Below are 16,821 nucleotides of genomic sequence, written 5' to 3' on the forward strand. Positions count from 1 at the left end.
TGCCAACTGCGAAGACTGTCTAACAAGGAAGAGATGGAGACAAATATTTTAAGTCATTCATAGTACAACTGCTGTCAGCTGAAACTGAATTTTCAAGTCCAATACAGGTCTCTAGAAAGCAAACTGATATTAAAAATATTTTGTAAATTTTTTACCTACTTAGTTCAGATGTTTTCTAATATGAAAGAATATAGGTTGATTGACAGTGCAGTTAGCCAGCTAAATGAATGATTTCGGCTGTGTTGCCAAAAGGTTACATCTTTTTTATACAAAGTCACAGTATAACATACAACATTTCTTACCCTGCATCGGAGCTATTACCACAAAGCAGGGCATCTTTTTGTCCGTCTAAACTATAAAAATGATCTATTAAGAAAAAAGGATTTTAAAACGTTATAATATTGAACGAAAGGAATGCTGCATTTAGTTACAGTGCTGTATGATAAACATCAGTAGCTGTAAAACCCATTTTGCTAAGAAGAAAATTGACTCACGAAATTTAGTTATTTAAACATAAGAGATTAGGCTTACTGTCAAGATAAGAATTTAAACTAGTGCACTTCAAGAAAATAAGACAAACGTTTCTACAACTGTAAATATAGCTTATTGTTAATATTCTAGTTAATATTAATTTCTCATTCATTTCAAACTACTAAAAGGCATGCATGATAGAATGGTGCACAAATATACTCACATATAAAACATACTTGTGTGTTGACTGATTCTAGTATACTATGTTTCATAAAATCTTCATACAACTTGTACAGTCAGTCTTTGCTCAGAAGTTAGACAACACAAAGGCCTATTCCTTAAAGGAAAGGTCTCTGCAAATGAATACTATAGTCACTAGCAGTGCAAGAGAGCTATTTCAAAGGAGCTTATTGATAGACAAGTCCAAAGGGAGCTTATATCAACGTACAGTTATAATTCAAGTTACCACACATTGTAAAAAATATAAAAGTTTTATTTAGAAAGAATTCTGAGCTTAATGACAGATTTTCAGGGAATCTGATCTTTATTTCTAGGCATTCTGGTACATCTGTTCCTACTGCTTAAACATACTTGAAATCACAATCCTTCTTGGGCTTGTCTTCACTACTGGGGAGATCAGTGCTGCTATAATCAATGCAGTGGGTGTCGATTTAGCAGGTCTAGTGAAGACCCGCTAAATCAATGGCAGAGCATTTTCTGGTCAACTCTAGTACTCCAGCTCCCTGAGAAGAGTAAGGTAAGTCGACAGGAAACTTCAACCATAAACATTTTAACAACTTATAGCAGTAATTCTTACCTTTCTTCTCAATGTACGCCTTCCAGTCAAACAATGTGTCATTAATGAAGAATGGAGCAAATCGAGTTTCAGAAGAAGATACATTTAAGGGCCACAGCAAACATTTATTCCTCAAATTGCCCATGAACAACTGCAGCCCTATTAGTGCAAATACACTCAGACAAAACACAGTCAGGATCATTACATCCGAGAGCTTCTTCACAGACTGAATGAGGGCTCCCACAATAGTCTTCAAGCCTGCAAACAGAAAGGGATTTTTACTGTGATCTTAAAAATTTATTTTAGACATAAATTAATATGAGTTGTTCTAGCTATTAAAGATTTCATGCATCATTCTACATAAATGGTTGCAATGTTTTTAAAATTAAAATTTTACACAATAAGTCTCATAATTGGTGAAAAAAATGATTAGCTAAACACTGGTTAATTTGAAAGTATGAATGGAAATTAGTGGCACATATTCCAAAGCACTTATTTTCACAGAAAAACAAGTGACTATTATTTGTACTTTAAATGAATTCCATGTAAAGAAAAATATTTCTAATTTAAATTTTTTTGCTGATGCCTCTTGCTCCAAACATTTGCTTTTTCAATGACACAATACATTGGTATAGCAAAAGTAAAGATCTTGTTATGTTGTAAATTTTAGCTATTGTATTATAGTGCACCCTATCAAACTGGAGATGGTTTGGTAAAGAAAGGCATTTTAAGATAATAAATACCTCATGCAGTGCCCGTGCTATTCTTTATTATCTTATTCCTTTCTCTTTATTAGTGATTCAACTTTAAAAAAAAAACGGATTGAAATTTTCAATCACACGCATCCCTACAATAAATGCTAAATTTCATAGTAGTAAGAAAAAGTAAAAAATAATTAATTTGGATTCTAATGGAGGAGAGAAATTTGACATCCTAAGATTAAAATTACACAGGCTGCATACTGCAATTTTCTCATGCATGAATTTGTTAAACTTAAAGGCTGATTGTTAAAAGAAAATGTTAGAAAGGTAAGGAATCTTTAAGTCAAATTTAAAATCTGGACTCCTCTTTTGTGTGTGTATAAAAGTCTAAAGGCCAGGAAGCAAGAATACTTATGTTAAAAAACATGAGAATTCACAAGGAGAGTCACTCAGTAACAGTAATTTTTAAAAGAACTGTCTTTACTGCTAATGGATCAAGTATAATAGAAAAGCCCATAAAACCCTTAAAGTCAGCCTCAGTGTTTAACCTAGCTCTCACCTGGAATGACTGATATTGTTTTCAATGCTCGGAGAACTCTGAATGTTCTCAATGCTGAGACATTGCCCAGGTCCACAAACTCTGTCAGATATCTGTAATAGGGGAGTTCACACACAAACACAATGACAGTACACACAAAATTAAACAGCTGGAGATACCTGGGGCCTAACACCTGACCTACTACCTTATAGTTAGAATAATAAAATTGTGGCACTGGGAGGGGCCTTGAGAGGTCATTTAGTCCAGTTCCCCTGCACTCACGGCAGGACTAAGTATTATCTATTCTAGACCATCCCTGACACGTGTTTATCTAACCTCCTCTTAAAAATCTCCAATGACAGAGATTCCACAACCTCCCTAGGCAATTTATTAACTCCCCAGGTACTTCTTACCTGGGATTACAGAAATAGTTTTCAAAGCTCAATACTCTGAAAGTGCAAAGAGCTGAAACATTGTCTAGGTTTACAAATTCTGTTACATGCCTGTAGGATTAAAGTTATTCAGAACGCAGGCAATGTGTAACCCACACACCTCCTATGTGTGGTGTTCTGTCCCATCTAGTGGCACCAAGACCACTTAGAGAGATAAAATGAGTTGGCTCTACAGCCTTAGCTAACAGCCAGTTGGCTTTTAGCTCATGCAGTAGAGGCTCATGTACTAAGCTACAGAGGTCCTAGGTTTGATGACCAGGGTCTGTTGGCATTACAAGTGCTTATGCTACTTACCTGGATCTTTTATCTAGACCTTTTTGGTGATCTTAAAGCCAATCAATTACATTAATATATTCTCCTTTCACTGGAGTTTGCCCTATATTAATAAGCTCTAGGGACTACCAGTTAAATGTAAATTTCAAATGAAGTGGACAACCCTGATTTTATTTTTGAAAACCTAATTAATGTAGACTAGGTTGGCTACATTATGCAGTGAAGATAGAAGGATGACTTCTGTTTTATACTAGTGGGTGAATATCATTTCTGCTGTACATTATGTAAGTGTGTAAAAGATGTAACAAGATTTGGCTACAAATCACTCTAAATACAGCAAAAACAGGTTTTTTTTTGAAGTAACTGACAAACCACAGTCAGTTTTTTTAAATTTTTACTTTACTTACGCAAATGCAATAACAGTAAAATCAAGCCAGTTCCAGGGGTCTCGAAGAAAAGTAAAACCATCTATACAGAAGCCTCTTGCAAGAATTTTTATAAGGGATTCAAATGTATAAATTCCAGTAAAAGTGTACCTGAGAAAAAAACATCCAAGGAAAAGTTGATGGCCCTAATCAACAAATAATGTGTCAGTATAATCACAAGGAGAGTCATACAAAAATATTAATTTTTAAATATACTGCCTTTGCTGCTACTGGATCAAGTTTAGTAGACAGTTCATTAAACCTACACTACAAGATTCCAGTGCCTTCTAACTAACATCATTTTTGTGTCTCTCTCCTTTATTTTTTTTTAAGTGAATTCAGAGCTCAAAGAATGTCTGGGCAAGAAAATCTGTTTACCTAAAGAAGAGTTACACCATTGACATCTGCAGTACATACATCTGCATACATCACTCTCTCAGTGAGACACAATCCTTGCTCCAGTTATTTGGTGGCTGGCCAGGAGACATCCTGATTAAACTCCTGCATCTGCATTACATGAGTTGGCAGGGACTTGGTGCAATACAGAGGCAGTACATTCAGCACTTTATGAAGGAGGAGCAGTTATACTGCTCTTCAGTTACCTCTGTAGCCAAGAAAGGAACAGCACTGATGGATTGCAAAGACGGTTCCAGCCAAAGAAAGTTGTTCACACAATGCAGAACGACAAAAAAAATTATCATAGCTATATTATATATAAACGTGCATGATATCAAGTTTTCTCAACAAGAGTTGAGGGCATTACTCACAAATGGCAAATCCTCAAGTTAGAGTTATGCAGGTTGTCTCAAACAAGTGAAGATAAAATCTTTATACCTCCCTACACAAATGTGTCTTGTGTATGACTAAGTATATTACAGAAAAAATATTTTAGAAATGGTAAAGAAAGTTTAAATTATTTTTGATGTTGCTATTTTTCATCTATATCTGTCTGTAAATACAACATCCTTGGTTAGCATAAGTCCAAATGGACAGGGCTCAGAAGGTGAGAAAAAACAATATAAAGTAAAAGCTTTGTTATACAGCATGTTGGGGAATGCGGGGGGCAGGGTTGCTGGTAAGTCAAAAATTCCAGTTAACTAAGAGGGATGGGGGTCATGGCTGGGGCGCAGACTCTGGGAGGGAGTTTGAGTGCGGGAGGGGACTTGGGGCAGGGGTGCAGTAGGGGTTTCAGGGTGCTGGATCTGGGCAGTGCTCACCTCGGGCAGCTCCCCGCAAGTGGCGACATGTCTGGAGAGGCATGGGCCAGGTGGCTCTGCGCGCTGCCCCCCAAGCACCGCCCCTACAGCTCCCATTGGCCAAGGTCAATGCTCCTAGGCAGAGGCGTGGCCATGCAACCCTGAGCGCTGCCTCCGCCTGCAGCTGCCGCCCCCACAGTTCTCATTGGCCATGGTCCCTGGCCAATGGGAGCTGTGGAGCCAGCGCTCACGGGGGGGGGGGGGCAGTAGAGCCCCCATTGCTGTTCCTTCACCTAGGACCATTGACCTCAGCCAATGGGAGATGTGGGGGAGGCGCCTGTGGGTGGAAGCAGCGCACAGAGCTGCCTGCCTGGGCCTCTCCAGAGAGGGAGCTGCCTGAGGTGAGTGCCACCCAGATGTGACACCCCAAAACCCTTCCCATGACCCAACCCCCTGCCCCAAGCGCCCTCCCATACCCAAATTCCCTCCCAGAGCCCACACCCTGCATCCCCTCCTGAAAGGCTGGTTTATAGAGCTTTCCAGTTTGTAAAGTGACAGATAACACGTCTTCTTGTACATTTTAAAAATGTCTAAAAATGACCTCAAGTTGCTTTTGTTAAAAAAAATAAGAAGCAACAGAAACAACCTCAAGTCAATTTTCTTCCATCCAGGATTAAGAATGGGTGTTAGGTCTCAGAGATGGGCCTTTGAGCATGCCCTGAAATTGAAGAAACCTGGGCTATTTCTGTCAGGGCTGAGGTGGAAGTACATTCCAGAACTGATGGTTCCCCAAGGCTCTCCATTAGCAGCTCCCTCTTTTATATTGAGAGGCTTCACTTCCCTTCTTGTCCAAACAGAGAGAGAGTTTTTGAAAACAGGCAAATCCAAAGATGCTTAAGGCTTTATTTATAAAAAGTAACACCTTAAATTCCATCCTGAATCAAACAGGCAACCAATGCAGATCAGGAAGCTCCAACATCATGTGCTCCTTTGAGAAACATGATTCAATAAGCAGACTCCTGCATTCTGCACTTGTTTCACTTTCTGAATTGACTTGAGGTGTAGAGCACCGCAGAGCACACTGAAGTAATTCAGCATTGAGGAACAGGGCCTGGAGTATACTAGCAAGGGTCACATCTAATAAAAGCTATCACAATCTCCTGTCTGGATGAAGTTGAAGGAAGAGACTTTTGATATATGATTGTCTAATGGCAGTTGGCCATTAATAATATCCTCAGATTGTTTATGTTAATGATGAACACACACTCAAGAAAAGCCTGGAAAATATGGTCCTCACCATAATTTCTGGAAGCTTCCCTCAACCTAACAGCTTCATCTCTGTCTTACATGGAGTAAGCTTCAGTTAGCTAGCTCTCATCCAAGGGTCAATCTCACACATACACTGGATAAGACATTTGACAACACTAGTTGGTTGGATTAGATAGAGATCTAGAAATTGATCCAAAGCCTGCTGAAGTCAATAAGATCATGAGTAAATGCCCAACTCCAACCTCTAGAAATGATCAGGCAAGGAAGGAATGGAGCCACCCAAAACCAGACCCATCCACTCCCATTACAGTCTGAAAGCAAGGCAATAACACCTCATAATCAAAGACATCAAAAGCAGTTGACAGATCTAACAAAGTCATATGAACACTTGGGAGCAGATTCTTGTCTAGGATCCATTCAGGATTGGAGTGGAAGAGTGAAGGAGAAAATTATAACCCCTTTATGCTTTGAGCTGATCTGCACTGACACTAGAGACTGTGTTCTAGGTGAGAATTGATGAAGTGCACCACACTTGGACTTGTTCCTATACTGTGGACTACAGTGGGGCTAGCAGAGGTTTTTAGAAAATGGTCCTGGGAGGAGTTGCCCTTTCATGAAAGTGTCTTGGAGGAATATTTTATTTTCCCTTTGTGGAAGAATTAGATACATTGGCAACACCCATCAGGGAAAAAACTGTAAGGCATGTATTTGCCCTTTGCTTGAATTCAAGTCAGTGACCCATTTTTAATTTTTATATTTAAAGAAAAGTAGGTGGTTCATGATAGCCAAGAAAAGCATCTTAGGGAGACTAATTGTATTATTTTTCTTCTGAATAGCTATCTTCCTTCTAAGTAAAAGAGGAACATATCTCAGTAGATAAGTGGTTTATACCAACAGTGAAGAGAACTTTGTATTGCTAAAATTATGGCACTGTCACAGCCTTGCTTCCACCAGAGTCTGCCATGCATAATATGTGGTAATTCAAGCTAAAGAGAGCTGGGTGGCAAAGCAAAGGTCTAACTTTAGAAATAAATAAATAAATAAATAAATAAAAGGTTCAGCTCTTGATACATCATGTTACATTTTCAAATATTGCACAAACATTAATTAGTTAATTCTCAACATCTCTGTGAAGCAAATATATACTTTATAACATCATTTTTACTTACTCTACATTCTTTGCCCAATCTGGAGGTTTACTCAATGTCATAAATACACAGTTAGTCAGAATAGTGCACATAATAAGTATGCTGAATAATGTAGATTTTTGTCAAGGAACATATGATGACAACTTAAATGCAAGAAACTATATCACATGAAATGTAAGCAGTTTCCCAGGATATGGACTGTTAATAAATGTATATGATACAAATTAAGGAATTTCATAAAAGTAACTGTCAATTAAAGTTATAAGAAAAATGTTAAAACAGTGGCTGTTTATGCTTATTCTGTATTCTAGGAGTATACATTATCTCTTTCTTCCACTGAATTTAATTGGTGGTTCAACCAATGTGATTAATTTAATTCAGATTTACTCTAAGAAGAGAAATTAAGAACAAAAACATATTTCAATTTTAAAACAACCCAATGTTACTAAATATTAAAAACATACCCATTCTAAACAAACTACATGAAAAGGATATGAATGAACCAAAATCTTGATAGCTGCTTTTCTAAGAGGATGGAAAGGAGATAAAATGTACAAGGCAGGTGTGGCACTGAATCGGAAGATTGCCTTCCCTCTATTCAATACTATAAAAGTCTGGAAAAAGGAAAATATACATTTAGAAAGTATGAACAAACATTTTCAATCACAATTAAGTAATTTTCACTGTTAGTTATGTTTATGTTGCCTGATATACAGCATTGCTATAAACACCCAGTTTGAGTCTGCTGCTGTTATTCATGTTAGTGGTCCCATTTACTTTTCATGGTTTAATGGAACTACTTGCACAAACAAGCATCAGGTCAAAAATTTCAGCAGGAATAGTAATAATAATTAAAAAAAAGATACTCACGGTCTCACTCACTCTTTTAAAAGAAATCTTTATTTCTACATTTACCTGATATATGATAGAATAATACAAACTGGAGGCAAAGTATTAGACAGACAGACTCTCTCTCTCTGAGAAATATAATTCAAGAAGATTACACTGTAACCAAACAGTGGCATGACTTTAATCTCTCTTTAAAGGTGAAAAATGAACCCAATGATATTAGTGACACGCATGGTCCAATTGAATGTCCAAAGAGGAACTTTAGTTCTCAAATAATACCTGTTTTGAACACCTGAATGGCCATTTGTACAAGTCAAGTACTTTCTGATATTAGGTTCATCTTACTTAATCATTGCAGCACTTTAGAATTGTGTAGCAGACACACCCTGGTGTTTTATGGATTTATTGTCTTCTCAGTGGCACAATGTAACTACCATTAGGACTGTTCATATAAACATTTTTGAACTGGTAGACACTTGGGAGACAGAGTCAAACAGAGTCATAGAGAAACTGTGGGATATTTTATGACTATTTTCCTTGTTCATATTTCTAGAATTCTGCCTGCTACTATTGTCAGATTGAGAAACTGATTTTTTTCTGGTTCGTGTTATTTTCTTAAAAATTGGAGTTCTATTTTTTTCCTTTGATCCTTTACGTTTACTTTTGATCCAGTAGGACTGTTAAACTCCAGTACTGAATTGGGAGGAAGTCATTCTTTTTCTTTTACTATTTCATGTTGTTTATATCTTCTTACTTGTAGATTCCATCCTACACAGATGGTGTATGGATTTAATTATAGACTATAACCTGTTCCTAAATTATAAATTCCTTCCTTCTCTCAATTTCTTCCTGATTATGTATTTAAAGCATAATTTTATTATTTTGTGTTCATTTCTGCACAGCCACAATTTGCTTCTAATTTTGTTTTCTTTTTTCAAACTGATTTCAGCTTTGTTTCACAATCTTCTGCATCAACTTCCCATTTTGCATTCTCTCATGATTTCTTCCCCTCCATCTCATCATCAGTCTATGGCTTCCATAGTCACCTTGGTAGTCTTCTTCTATTGGTACTATTTTGAATATGGGAAAGTCAATTTTCCAGTTGGAAATGTATATTTTTTAAAAAAATCTTTGTTTCCTCTTCACAGGTCTGATCCTGTAAACACATACAATGTCAGTGTCTTTACTCATGTGAGTAGTCCCATTGACATCAGTGGCATACTTACAGCAATAAAATTATTTACTTGTGTAAGTATTTGCAGGATTGGGCTGCACACCTATATCTCTTATTTCACCACTTAACCTCAAGTATTCAGAAAGGAAAACAACAGCTAATTAGCTGAAACAACCCTTGCACTGAAATTATTCAACATATATATAGAAACACGGAGAAGTTTGAAGAATCAATAATATATAAATTACATTGGGATGAGTGTATAGGATGCAAATATAAACCAGCCTCCTAGTGCACAACTGCACTTGACACCAATTACATGCATCAGTCTGAATCATTACGGGCTTTCCATGGATCAAAATACGCACAGGATTGGATCCCACAGAAGGCTTGATGCAGGGTTTCAAAACACTGCTTTGCTTCTTTAGTCCAAAAGAATTGTCCCCGGCCCTATTAAATTCCACAGCAGCTTGGCAAAGATACTAAAATGGAGGATGGCCTCCTATGTATTAAGCCAGGCCAAGAAACAAAAACTGCTATGATCAGTGGGTAATGGTAGCAAAACAACAACTTGTAGCCTTTCTGGTATCAGTTTCATGCCATTGGCTGACAGAGAATGCCTTAGAAACGCTACAGGATCTTTTGCAAACTGCACTTGACCACATTCAACGTTTTGCCAGCGTACTGGAGTTGAGTTAGCACCTGATCCAGAATAGCATTATGCTCAGGAAGGGTCTTTGGAAAGACAGTGTCCTCCAAATATCAATATGCACCCTGGATATTATCAAGGAGCTGAGAGACCACCCTCTGAAATACCTCAGAAGCAGAGATTAAGCCAAAAGGGAGTCGTTGATACCAGTACCTCCCAAATGGCACGCTGAAAGTCAATAACCACTGTGAACTTTCAGCCACAGGTATCTGCCAATAATCAGATCGGTAATCCAACACAACAAAAATCCGGCATGTCATCTCTTTGAAGGTTAGCATAAGAACATAAAAATGGCCATACTGGGTCAGACCAAAGGTCCATCCAGCCCAGTACCCTATCTACTAATGGTGGCCAATGCCAGGTGCCCCAGAGGGAATGAACCTAACAGGTAATGATCAAGTGATCTCTCTCCTGCCATCCATCTCCACTCTCTGACAAACAGAGGCTAGGGACACCATTCCTTGCCCATCCTGGCTAATAGCCATTAATGGACATAACCTCCATAAATTTATCCAGTTCTCTTTTAAACCCTGTTATAGTCCTAGCCTTCACAACCTCCTCAGGCAAGGATTTCCACAGGTTGACTATGCGCTGACTGAAGAAGAACTTCCTTTTATTTGTTTTAAACCTGCTACCCATTAATTTCATTTGGTGGCCCCTCGTTCTTATATTATGGGAACAAGTAAATAACTTTTCCTTTTTCACTTTCACTAGCAATTGAAACTACTCATGTTTCACATACTTAGTAAGTGCCCTAAAATCTGTGTATTTCAAGTGTCACCATTTTTCTTTTATAAGATCATGTAAGTAAGCTCCAATCTGTGAACCCTTCTCCCAAATGATACCATTATCTTTCATGAGCCGCAATTCTGCTCAGATCTTGTCCACAAATGCAGGAGATATACGACATACAGGCAGTGCAAAGGGATTGGTGTTTGAATTCAACTGCAGAGAATACACATATTCCATGGACAAAACACTATTACCATTAAATAAATCACTGGGTCGCTGAACAATACACTGGATATCCTTTTCTATTCTAGCTGACATAACCACATGTTAGGTGTCCTGTGTTAATTTATGCATAACACCAAGCTGCAAGCACAGATCACAGGACAATAATGGAACATCTGTAGCCCCGCCTTTAACAATATAAAACTTTGAAGTCAGGGTTATGCCTTTGTAGAGCACAGAGCATACAGCTTCATCCACTGTCTGCAAAACATACAAATTTCCAAGCTTTCATAATCATTGTAGTCAGGCTAATGTCCAGATTATGAACTAACCCAAAGGGGAGAACACTAATCACAACACCTTTGTCTACCATGAACTTCAGCAGTGTACCATTAATTTCTACAATACAGGATAACAGCTCTAGCACCTTGCCATATGAGAAGATCATAAAGAAAATATTAGGGTCCTGGGTAAAGGTGATCTAATGCGACTTCACATTCACAGTATGCAATTGAGGCCTTAGATCATTGTGAAACAGAGCACAACAGCACACTAATGTCAAGTGTCCTTCCTTCCCACAAGCCCAGCACATAGCAGTTCTACCTAGACGAGCAGGGAAATTGGCCAAGTGATCCACACTACTATAGTGGAAACAATGAGGAGCTGTTAACTTTTGTTGCCGAAGCTGTGGGGCAGAAGTACCTGTGTCATACGATTCTGGAAGACAGAAGTAGGGAGCGTGGCTGATGGTTTAAGCGTAGACAAAAAGGTAGCAGCAGTCTGAGACACAGAACCCCTTTCATTTTGAGCCCTCTCAAATGCCACACTCTTAGCAACCATGGGATCAAAAGTTAGAATTCCAGCATCTTTTTCGGCCAGTAACCATTCGCCCAACTGGTCATTTGCTACACCAATCACAAAATATCCCTGAGCATGATCATACCATCCCCAAATTCACAGTCCTGGGCCAACCACTGCAAACATGCAAATTCACATACAGTTTTGTTGGGCTGCTGTCGACCATCAAAAAACATTTTCCTCTTTAGCCGAATAGAATCTCCAGTCCCAAAATACTTGTTGAGACTCTGCACAGCCGCATCAAAGAAGGACTTGGGCTCTGAGAGTCCATCATAAATATCAATGTCAACACAGCCTAAACAGTGGAAAATTGCAGGATCTGCACATTATTTGGAATTTTCCATCACCAGTCAACAGCCAAACGATGCATAGGCAGCATAGGCTGAAGAATAGAAGCATTAGTCGCCATAACATTACATGCTGGTGCACCCCAGAACAGCAATCCCAAAACACAAGGAAATTGAAGGGAAACACGCAGGTAGGTGGTCAATCAAAACCTGTAATTACCATGAACTAGGTAAGTCAGCAACAGCCTGAACAAAATATAACTGTTCAAATGCCAGGTATGTAGCAGCAGGCACTGAATAGCTGCACCTATACTCAACACTATGTGTACACACACAAACTGGAACTGAGTCCAGGGAACAGGAACCAGAACATAAACAGGAACAAGGAGCAGGAAGCAATAAGCAGGAAGGCAAACCAGTCTCCCTCCCCTACTCAGATGGCAAGCACTCTGAGGAATATATGGTGTGGCAGAACTCCGACCTTGTCCCCGTGTGTCCCGCGCTTCCAGGTGGTTTATGCTAGTTTCAGAGGCTCACTGCAACCCTCCACGTAGCCCTTCTCTCTCTAGGGCCAGCGATACAGTCTACTGAGCCTTTTTCATCATAAGCCAGCAATGGAGGTTGGTGAGAGAATTCCCACAGTCTCTGTTGCTCCTACGGCCTCATGCCAAAACAGTTTAGCCTCCTGTCCTGACAGGGGCCTGTTTTCCCCTCCCATGAAGTGTTTCTGTAGTGGTGGGTTGGGGGGAACCCGGGACCACCCTCTACTCTGGGTTCCGGCCCAGGGACCCTAATGGTAGCAGCTGTTGGCAGCCAACCTTTTACTGCCAGAGTCGCTACATTTCCCTGGGCCACTTCCCCACAGCTCTCCTGCTTCTCCCTTCTTCACCCTTACCTTAGGATTCCCTTACCAGTGACCTGAGGGTGTCTTCATTAACCAGCCCTTCAGCCACACTTCCTCTCCTCTGGCTCCTCTCTGCCTGACTGGAGTGAGCCCTTTTATATTATTAGAGGGGCCTTAATTAGAGTCAGGTGGTCACATTAGCTTAATGGCCTCACCTGACTCTTTGCAAGTTAATTGGAGTCAGGTGTTCTCATTAGCCTGGAACAGTCCCTACTCTGGTCAGTTAGGGAACAGAAAACTTAATCCAGTGGCCAGAAAATCTGCCTTCTGCTACTCTGCTGCAGGTCAACCTCCTCCTCGCCCTGGCTAAAGTGGCCATCTATAAAACCAGGGTGAGGAGGTTGGCCGATGCAGTCTCCTGCGACTGCGGGGCCTATTTCCGATCCTCCGTCCGTTCACGCCTCCAGGCAGAGTTCCTCTGGGCGGCGTCCACCGACTCCCTTGAGGCCTTTGAGGAGCGGTGGGCGCTGTCTGGGGTTCTCTGCTCGGTGTCCCCGTCCGGTTCCCTTCTTTTGACCCTTTGACCGCACTCCCGTCCCTGTTTTTCATTAGTTGTCCCCCGTAATTTTTTGGCCTCCAGGTCCTGTGGATCTCCCCCTTAGGCTGGGGGGGGATCCTTTAGCGGTGGGCGAGCTTTGCCCGCCCACTTCCTGGATCCCAATAGGGCTACTCTGCTGCAGGTCAACCTCCTCCTGGCCCTGGCTAAAGTGGCCATCTATAAAACCAGGGTGAGGAGGTTGGCCGATGCAGTCTCCTGTGACTGTGGGGCCTATTTCCGATCCTCTGTCCGTTCACGCCTCCGGGCAAAGTTCCTCTGGGCGGCGTCCACTGACTCCCTTGACGCCTTTGAGGAGCAGTGGGCGCTGTCCGGGTCCTCTGCTCGGTGTCCCCATCCGGTTCCCTTCGTTTGACCCTTTGACCGCACTCCTGTCCCTGTTATTCATTAGTTGTCCCCCGTAATTGTTTGGTTTTCCAGGTCCTGTGGACCCCCCCCTTAGGCTGGGGGGGGATCCTTTAGCAGTGGGCGGGCTTTGCCCGCCCACTTCCTGGATCCCAATAGGGCTACTCTGCTGTACCCAACTGGCCTGGGTCTATCACAATGGTCATCACCGAAAAGCAGCGCATCCTACCAAAAATGGAACATTTACAAATAAATTCATACTGTGGCCACAAAAATCAATTTGTGTATGTGACATCACAGGACGTACATGACTTTCATTGAGGCTGCCAAGCTGGCCACTCCCATACTACAGCAGGTTTCAAAGTCTAACAGTGCATTAAATTCAACAGATGCAGCATAAGAATAGGTTTAGTAAACAGCTACCTTTTTATTGATGTAATATGGGTCCAGGTCCTCCAAGGGTTCAGACACCATTCCCGGAGGTATGTCACCATAAATAAATGGGAGTGTCTTTCCTGCTTCCAAGTCACTATTTGGCTTTGGACCATTTTCGTCATTGACATCATCATCTTTATGGTCTTGTTTGATACGATTAGCCTTTTCTTCAGTGATACGTTGTTCAATAGCTGCAAGAGACTCTCTAGTGAAGTAGAAGAAGCTGTCAGGTCCCGGTGGTACCAGCAGTGCCTGTGCCATCTTTTCATTCTGCAAATTTTAATTAACGTTTAGCCTCTTGTATAAAAAAGTTCTAGAGGAAAAGAAAAAAAAAAGTTAGGAAAACAAGAATGCAACAGGAACAAAAATCAAAACACTCCCTGAAGTTTATTTAATGGCTTATCTGGTTTTACCTACCAGTAACTGAAAATGTAAACTATTTATTGAGGTTTTTCAAAAAGATACCTGAGGAAACTAGGTACCTAACTGCATAAGATCACTGCATAAGAATCCACTTCTGCCACAATATCAATGGGATTTATCTCCTGAGTAGCAGGTCCTGCAGGATCAGATCTAAAGCAGAAATCAAACCCTTGAAAATAATAAAGTTTATGCCATTAATACATACTATTAGTTTCTGGTATGTATTTAAGTTACCTACTTAAAATATGAATGGACAGCTACAAATAATGACTAAAATCTTTACAATTACTGTTATTTGCCTCCTACCCTCTCCTAAAGCATTGTACCATAAAGGACTTAAATTATTTCACAGCTACCTAATAAAAAGCTAACCACTTAAGCTTTTCCATTCCATTCAAATTGTATCTTTGGCATAGTGACACTGATTCTTTTTGGCAAAACTGGAGGGGAAGCAATAGGGACTTCACAGCTGAAGCCACTGAAGTTAACAAGAGACCATGACCAAATTTGCATGAAATTTATTACTTTTCCTGCCTGAGGAAAACCCAAAACAATACAATTTTAAAAAGTCAGGAAAACAGAATCAGACTATACATACAATCTTCATTGCTAGTTTCACAACTCCTTGATCTGTCTTTACAGACAGACAGACAGCCTTATACGTCACAGTAAACTGTGCCGTGCCCCCTGCATATACTTGGCCTGATTTTCATAGGTGTTAACTACCTGCAGTTCTCATTGGCTTCCATGGAACCCATGGGTACTGAATTCTTCTGATGATCAAGCCAACTTCTCATTATCTCATCATACTTTTGTTTATGAAAAGTTCATAACTTGACAATCAGCTTTACTTTTTGTAGTTCAGAATGTTGTAAGTAATAAAGACTAATACCATTTGTTTCCAATAATTCCAGCAGCCCCGTTAAGAAAAAATAATTTATTACAGTTGCCATTGGTGAGACCCCAATCCCACAAAGGCTTGTGTCTGTATTTAACTGTACACACTGAGTTGTTCCATTGACATCAATGGTATTACTCAGAGTGTATAAAGCTAAACACGTAGTTAAGTCCTTGTGATATTAGGTCCAACGGTTGGAAAACAGTTTCCAAAACAGCCCTGTTTTTATGCCCTGGGAGCTTTTCAGAATATTCACAGTTAGTTTTCTGTAAAGTTATTTTATTTGAGACACTGGACATCCACTATAACTGATAGCAGATTACTTTCCACTCTGCTTTAAAAATATCGAATATATTTTGAACCAATACTAAAGGCTTGTCTACATGAACATTAAGTTCATGACAAGCTGGGCTGCGAATCTACCCTGCACTAGCCTGCTTCACTCTAACTGTCCATATAGACCTTGCTGATGCACATTAACAGTTCAGTTGATATAGTCCAATATTCTAGAGGATTAGAACAAAGACCATTAACAAATTGTTAATGCACATAAGCAGGGTCCACACGAACAGTTAAACTGCGGCAGACTAGTGTCTATTAGATTCACACCCCCCAGCTGCAAACTAATTGTGTAGTTAAGCCCTAATATTCAAATATATTTAACTATTCATCATGAGATGTACTTCTTAATCTTTCATACTGCTTGATAAAAGGAAAACAGTACTCTTTTTTGTTAATTATCACCATGATGAATGCTGCACAAGTCAAATGCAACAGCAGAAATGCTGAACTTGTACAACTGCCAGAAAACAGAAGAGTGTCATGTATTTCAGTAACTAAGAACAGATAAAATGCACACGTTGCCTATACTACCGGGATAAGTCGACCTAAATTACACTACTCCAGCTACATGAATAACGTTTAGGTTGACTTACTGTGACCATGAGTTGGTTGAGTTCAGGATCCTGACGCAGGGAAGAAAGGTAAGCAGCAGGATACGGACCCTGGACTTCAGGAAAGCAGACTTCGACTCCCTCAGAGAACGGATGGGTAGGATCCCCTGGGGGACTAACATGAAGGGGAAAGGAGTCCAGGAGAGCTGGCTGTATTTCAAGGAATCCCTGTTGAGGTTACAGGGACAAACCATCCCGATGAGTCGA

The 16,821-nt window shown here is 40.1% G+C and overlaps 1 protein-coding gene across 5 annotated transcripts in view; it reads right to left on the reverse strand.

The window, feature by feature from the left end:
• LOC102936940 (sodium channel protein type 2 subunit alpha) overlaps window positions 1–16,821 on the reverse strand; it is a 229,300-nt gene that overhangs the window by 149,103 nt on the left and 63,376 nt on the right. For 4 of the 5 annotated variants that reach the window (XM_043525375.1, XM_043525373.1, XM_043525374.1 and 1 more), the window contains exons 2-9: window positions 14,828–14,932; window positions 14,329–14,653; window positions 7,765–7,883; window positions 7,291–7,380; window positions 3,639–3,767; window positions 2,528–2,619; window positions 1,289–1,525; window positions 303–366 (exon numbers count right to left, since the gene is read on the reverse strand). In XM_043525375.1, coding sequence (XP_043381310.1) covers window positions 303–366; window positions 1,289–1,525; window positions 2,528–2,619; window positions 3,639–3,767; window positions 7,291–7,380; window positions 7,765–7,883; window positions 14,329–14,601 — 1,004 coding nt within the window. In that variant the 5' untranslated portion in view covers window positions 14,602–14,653; window positions 14,828–14,932. The remainder of the gene's footprint in view (window positions 1–302; window positions 367–1,288; window positions 1,526–2,527; window positions 2,620–3,638; window positions 3,768–7,290; window positions 7,381–7,764; window positions 7,884–14,328; window positions 14,654–14,827; window positions 14,933–16,821) is intronic. The other variant, XM_043525372.1, reaches the window with a different exon arrangement.

This window comes from Chelonia mydas, chromosome 11 (assembly GCF_015237465.2).
Source record: "Chelonia mydas isolate rCheMyd1 chromosome 11, rCheMyd1.pri.v2, whole genome shotgun sequence".
NCBI classification, from domain to species: Eukaryota; Metazoa; Chordata; order Testudines; family Cheloniidae; genus Chelonia; species Chelonia mydas.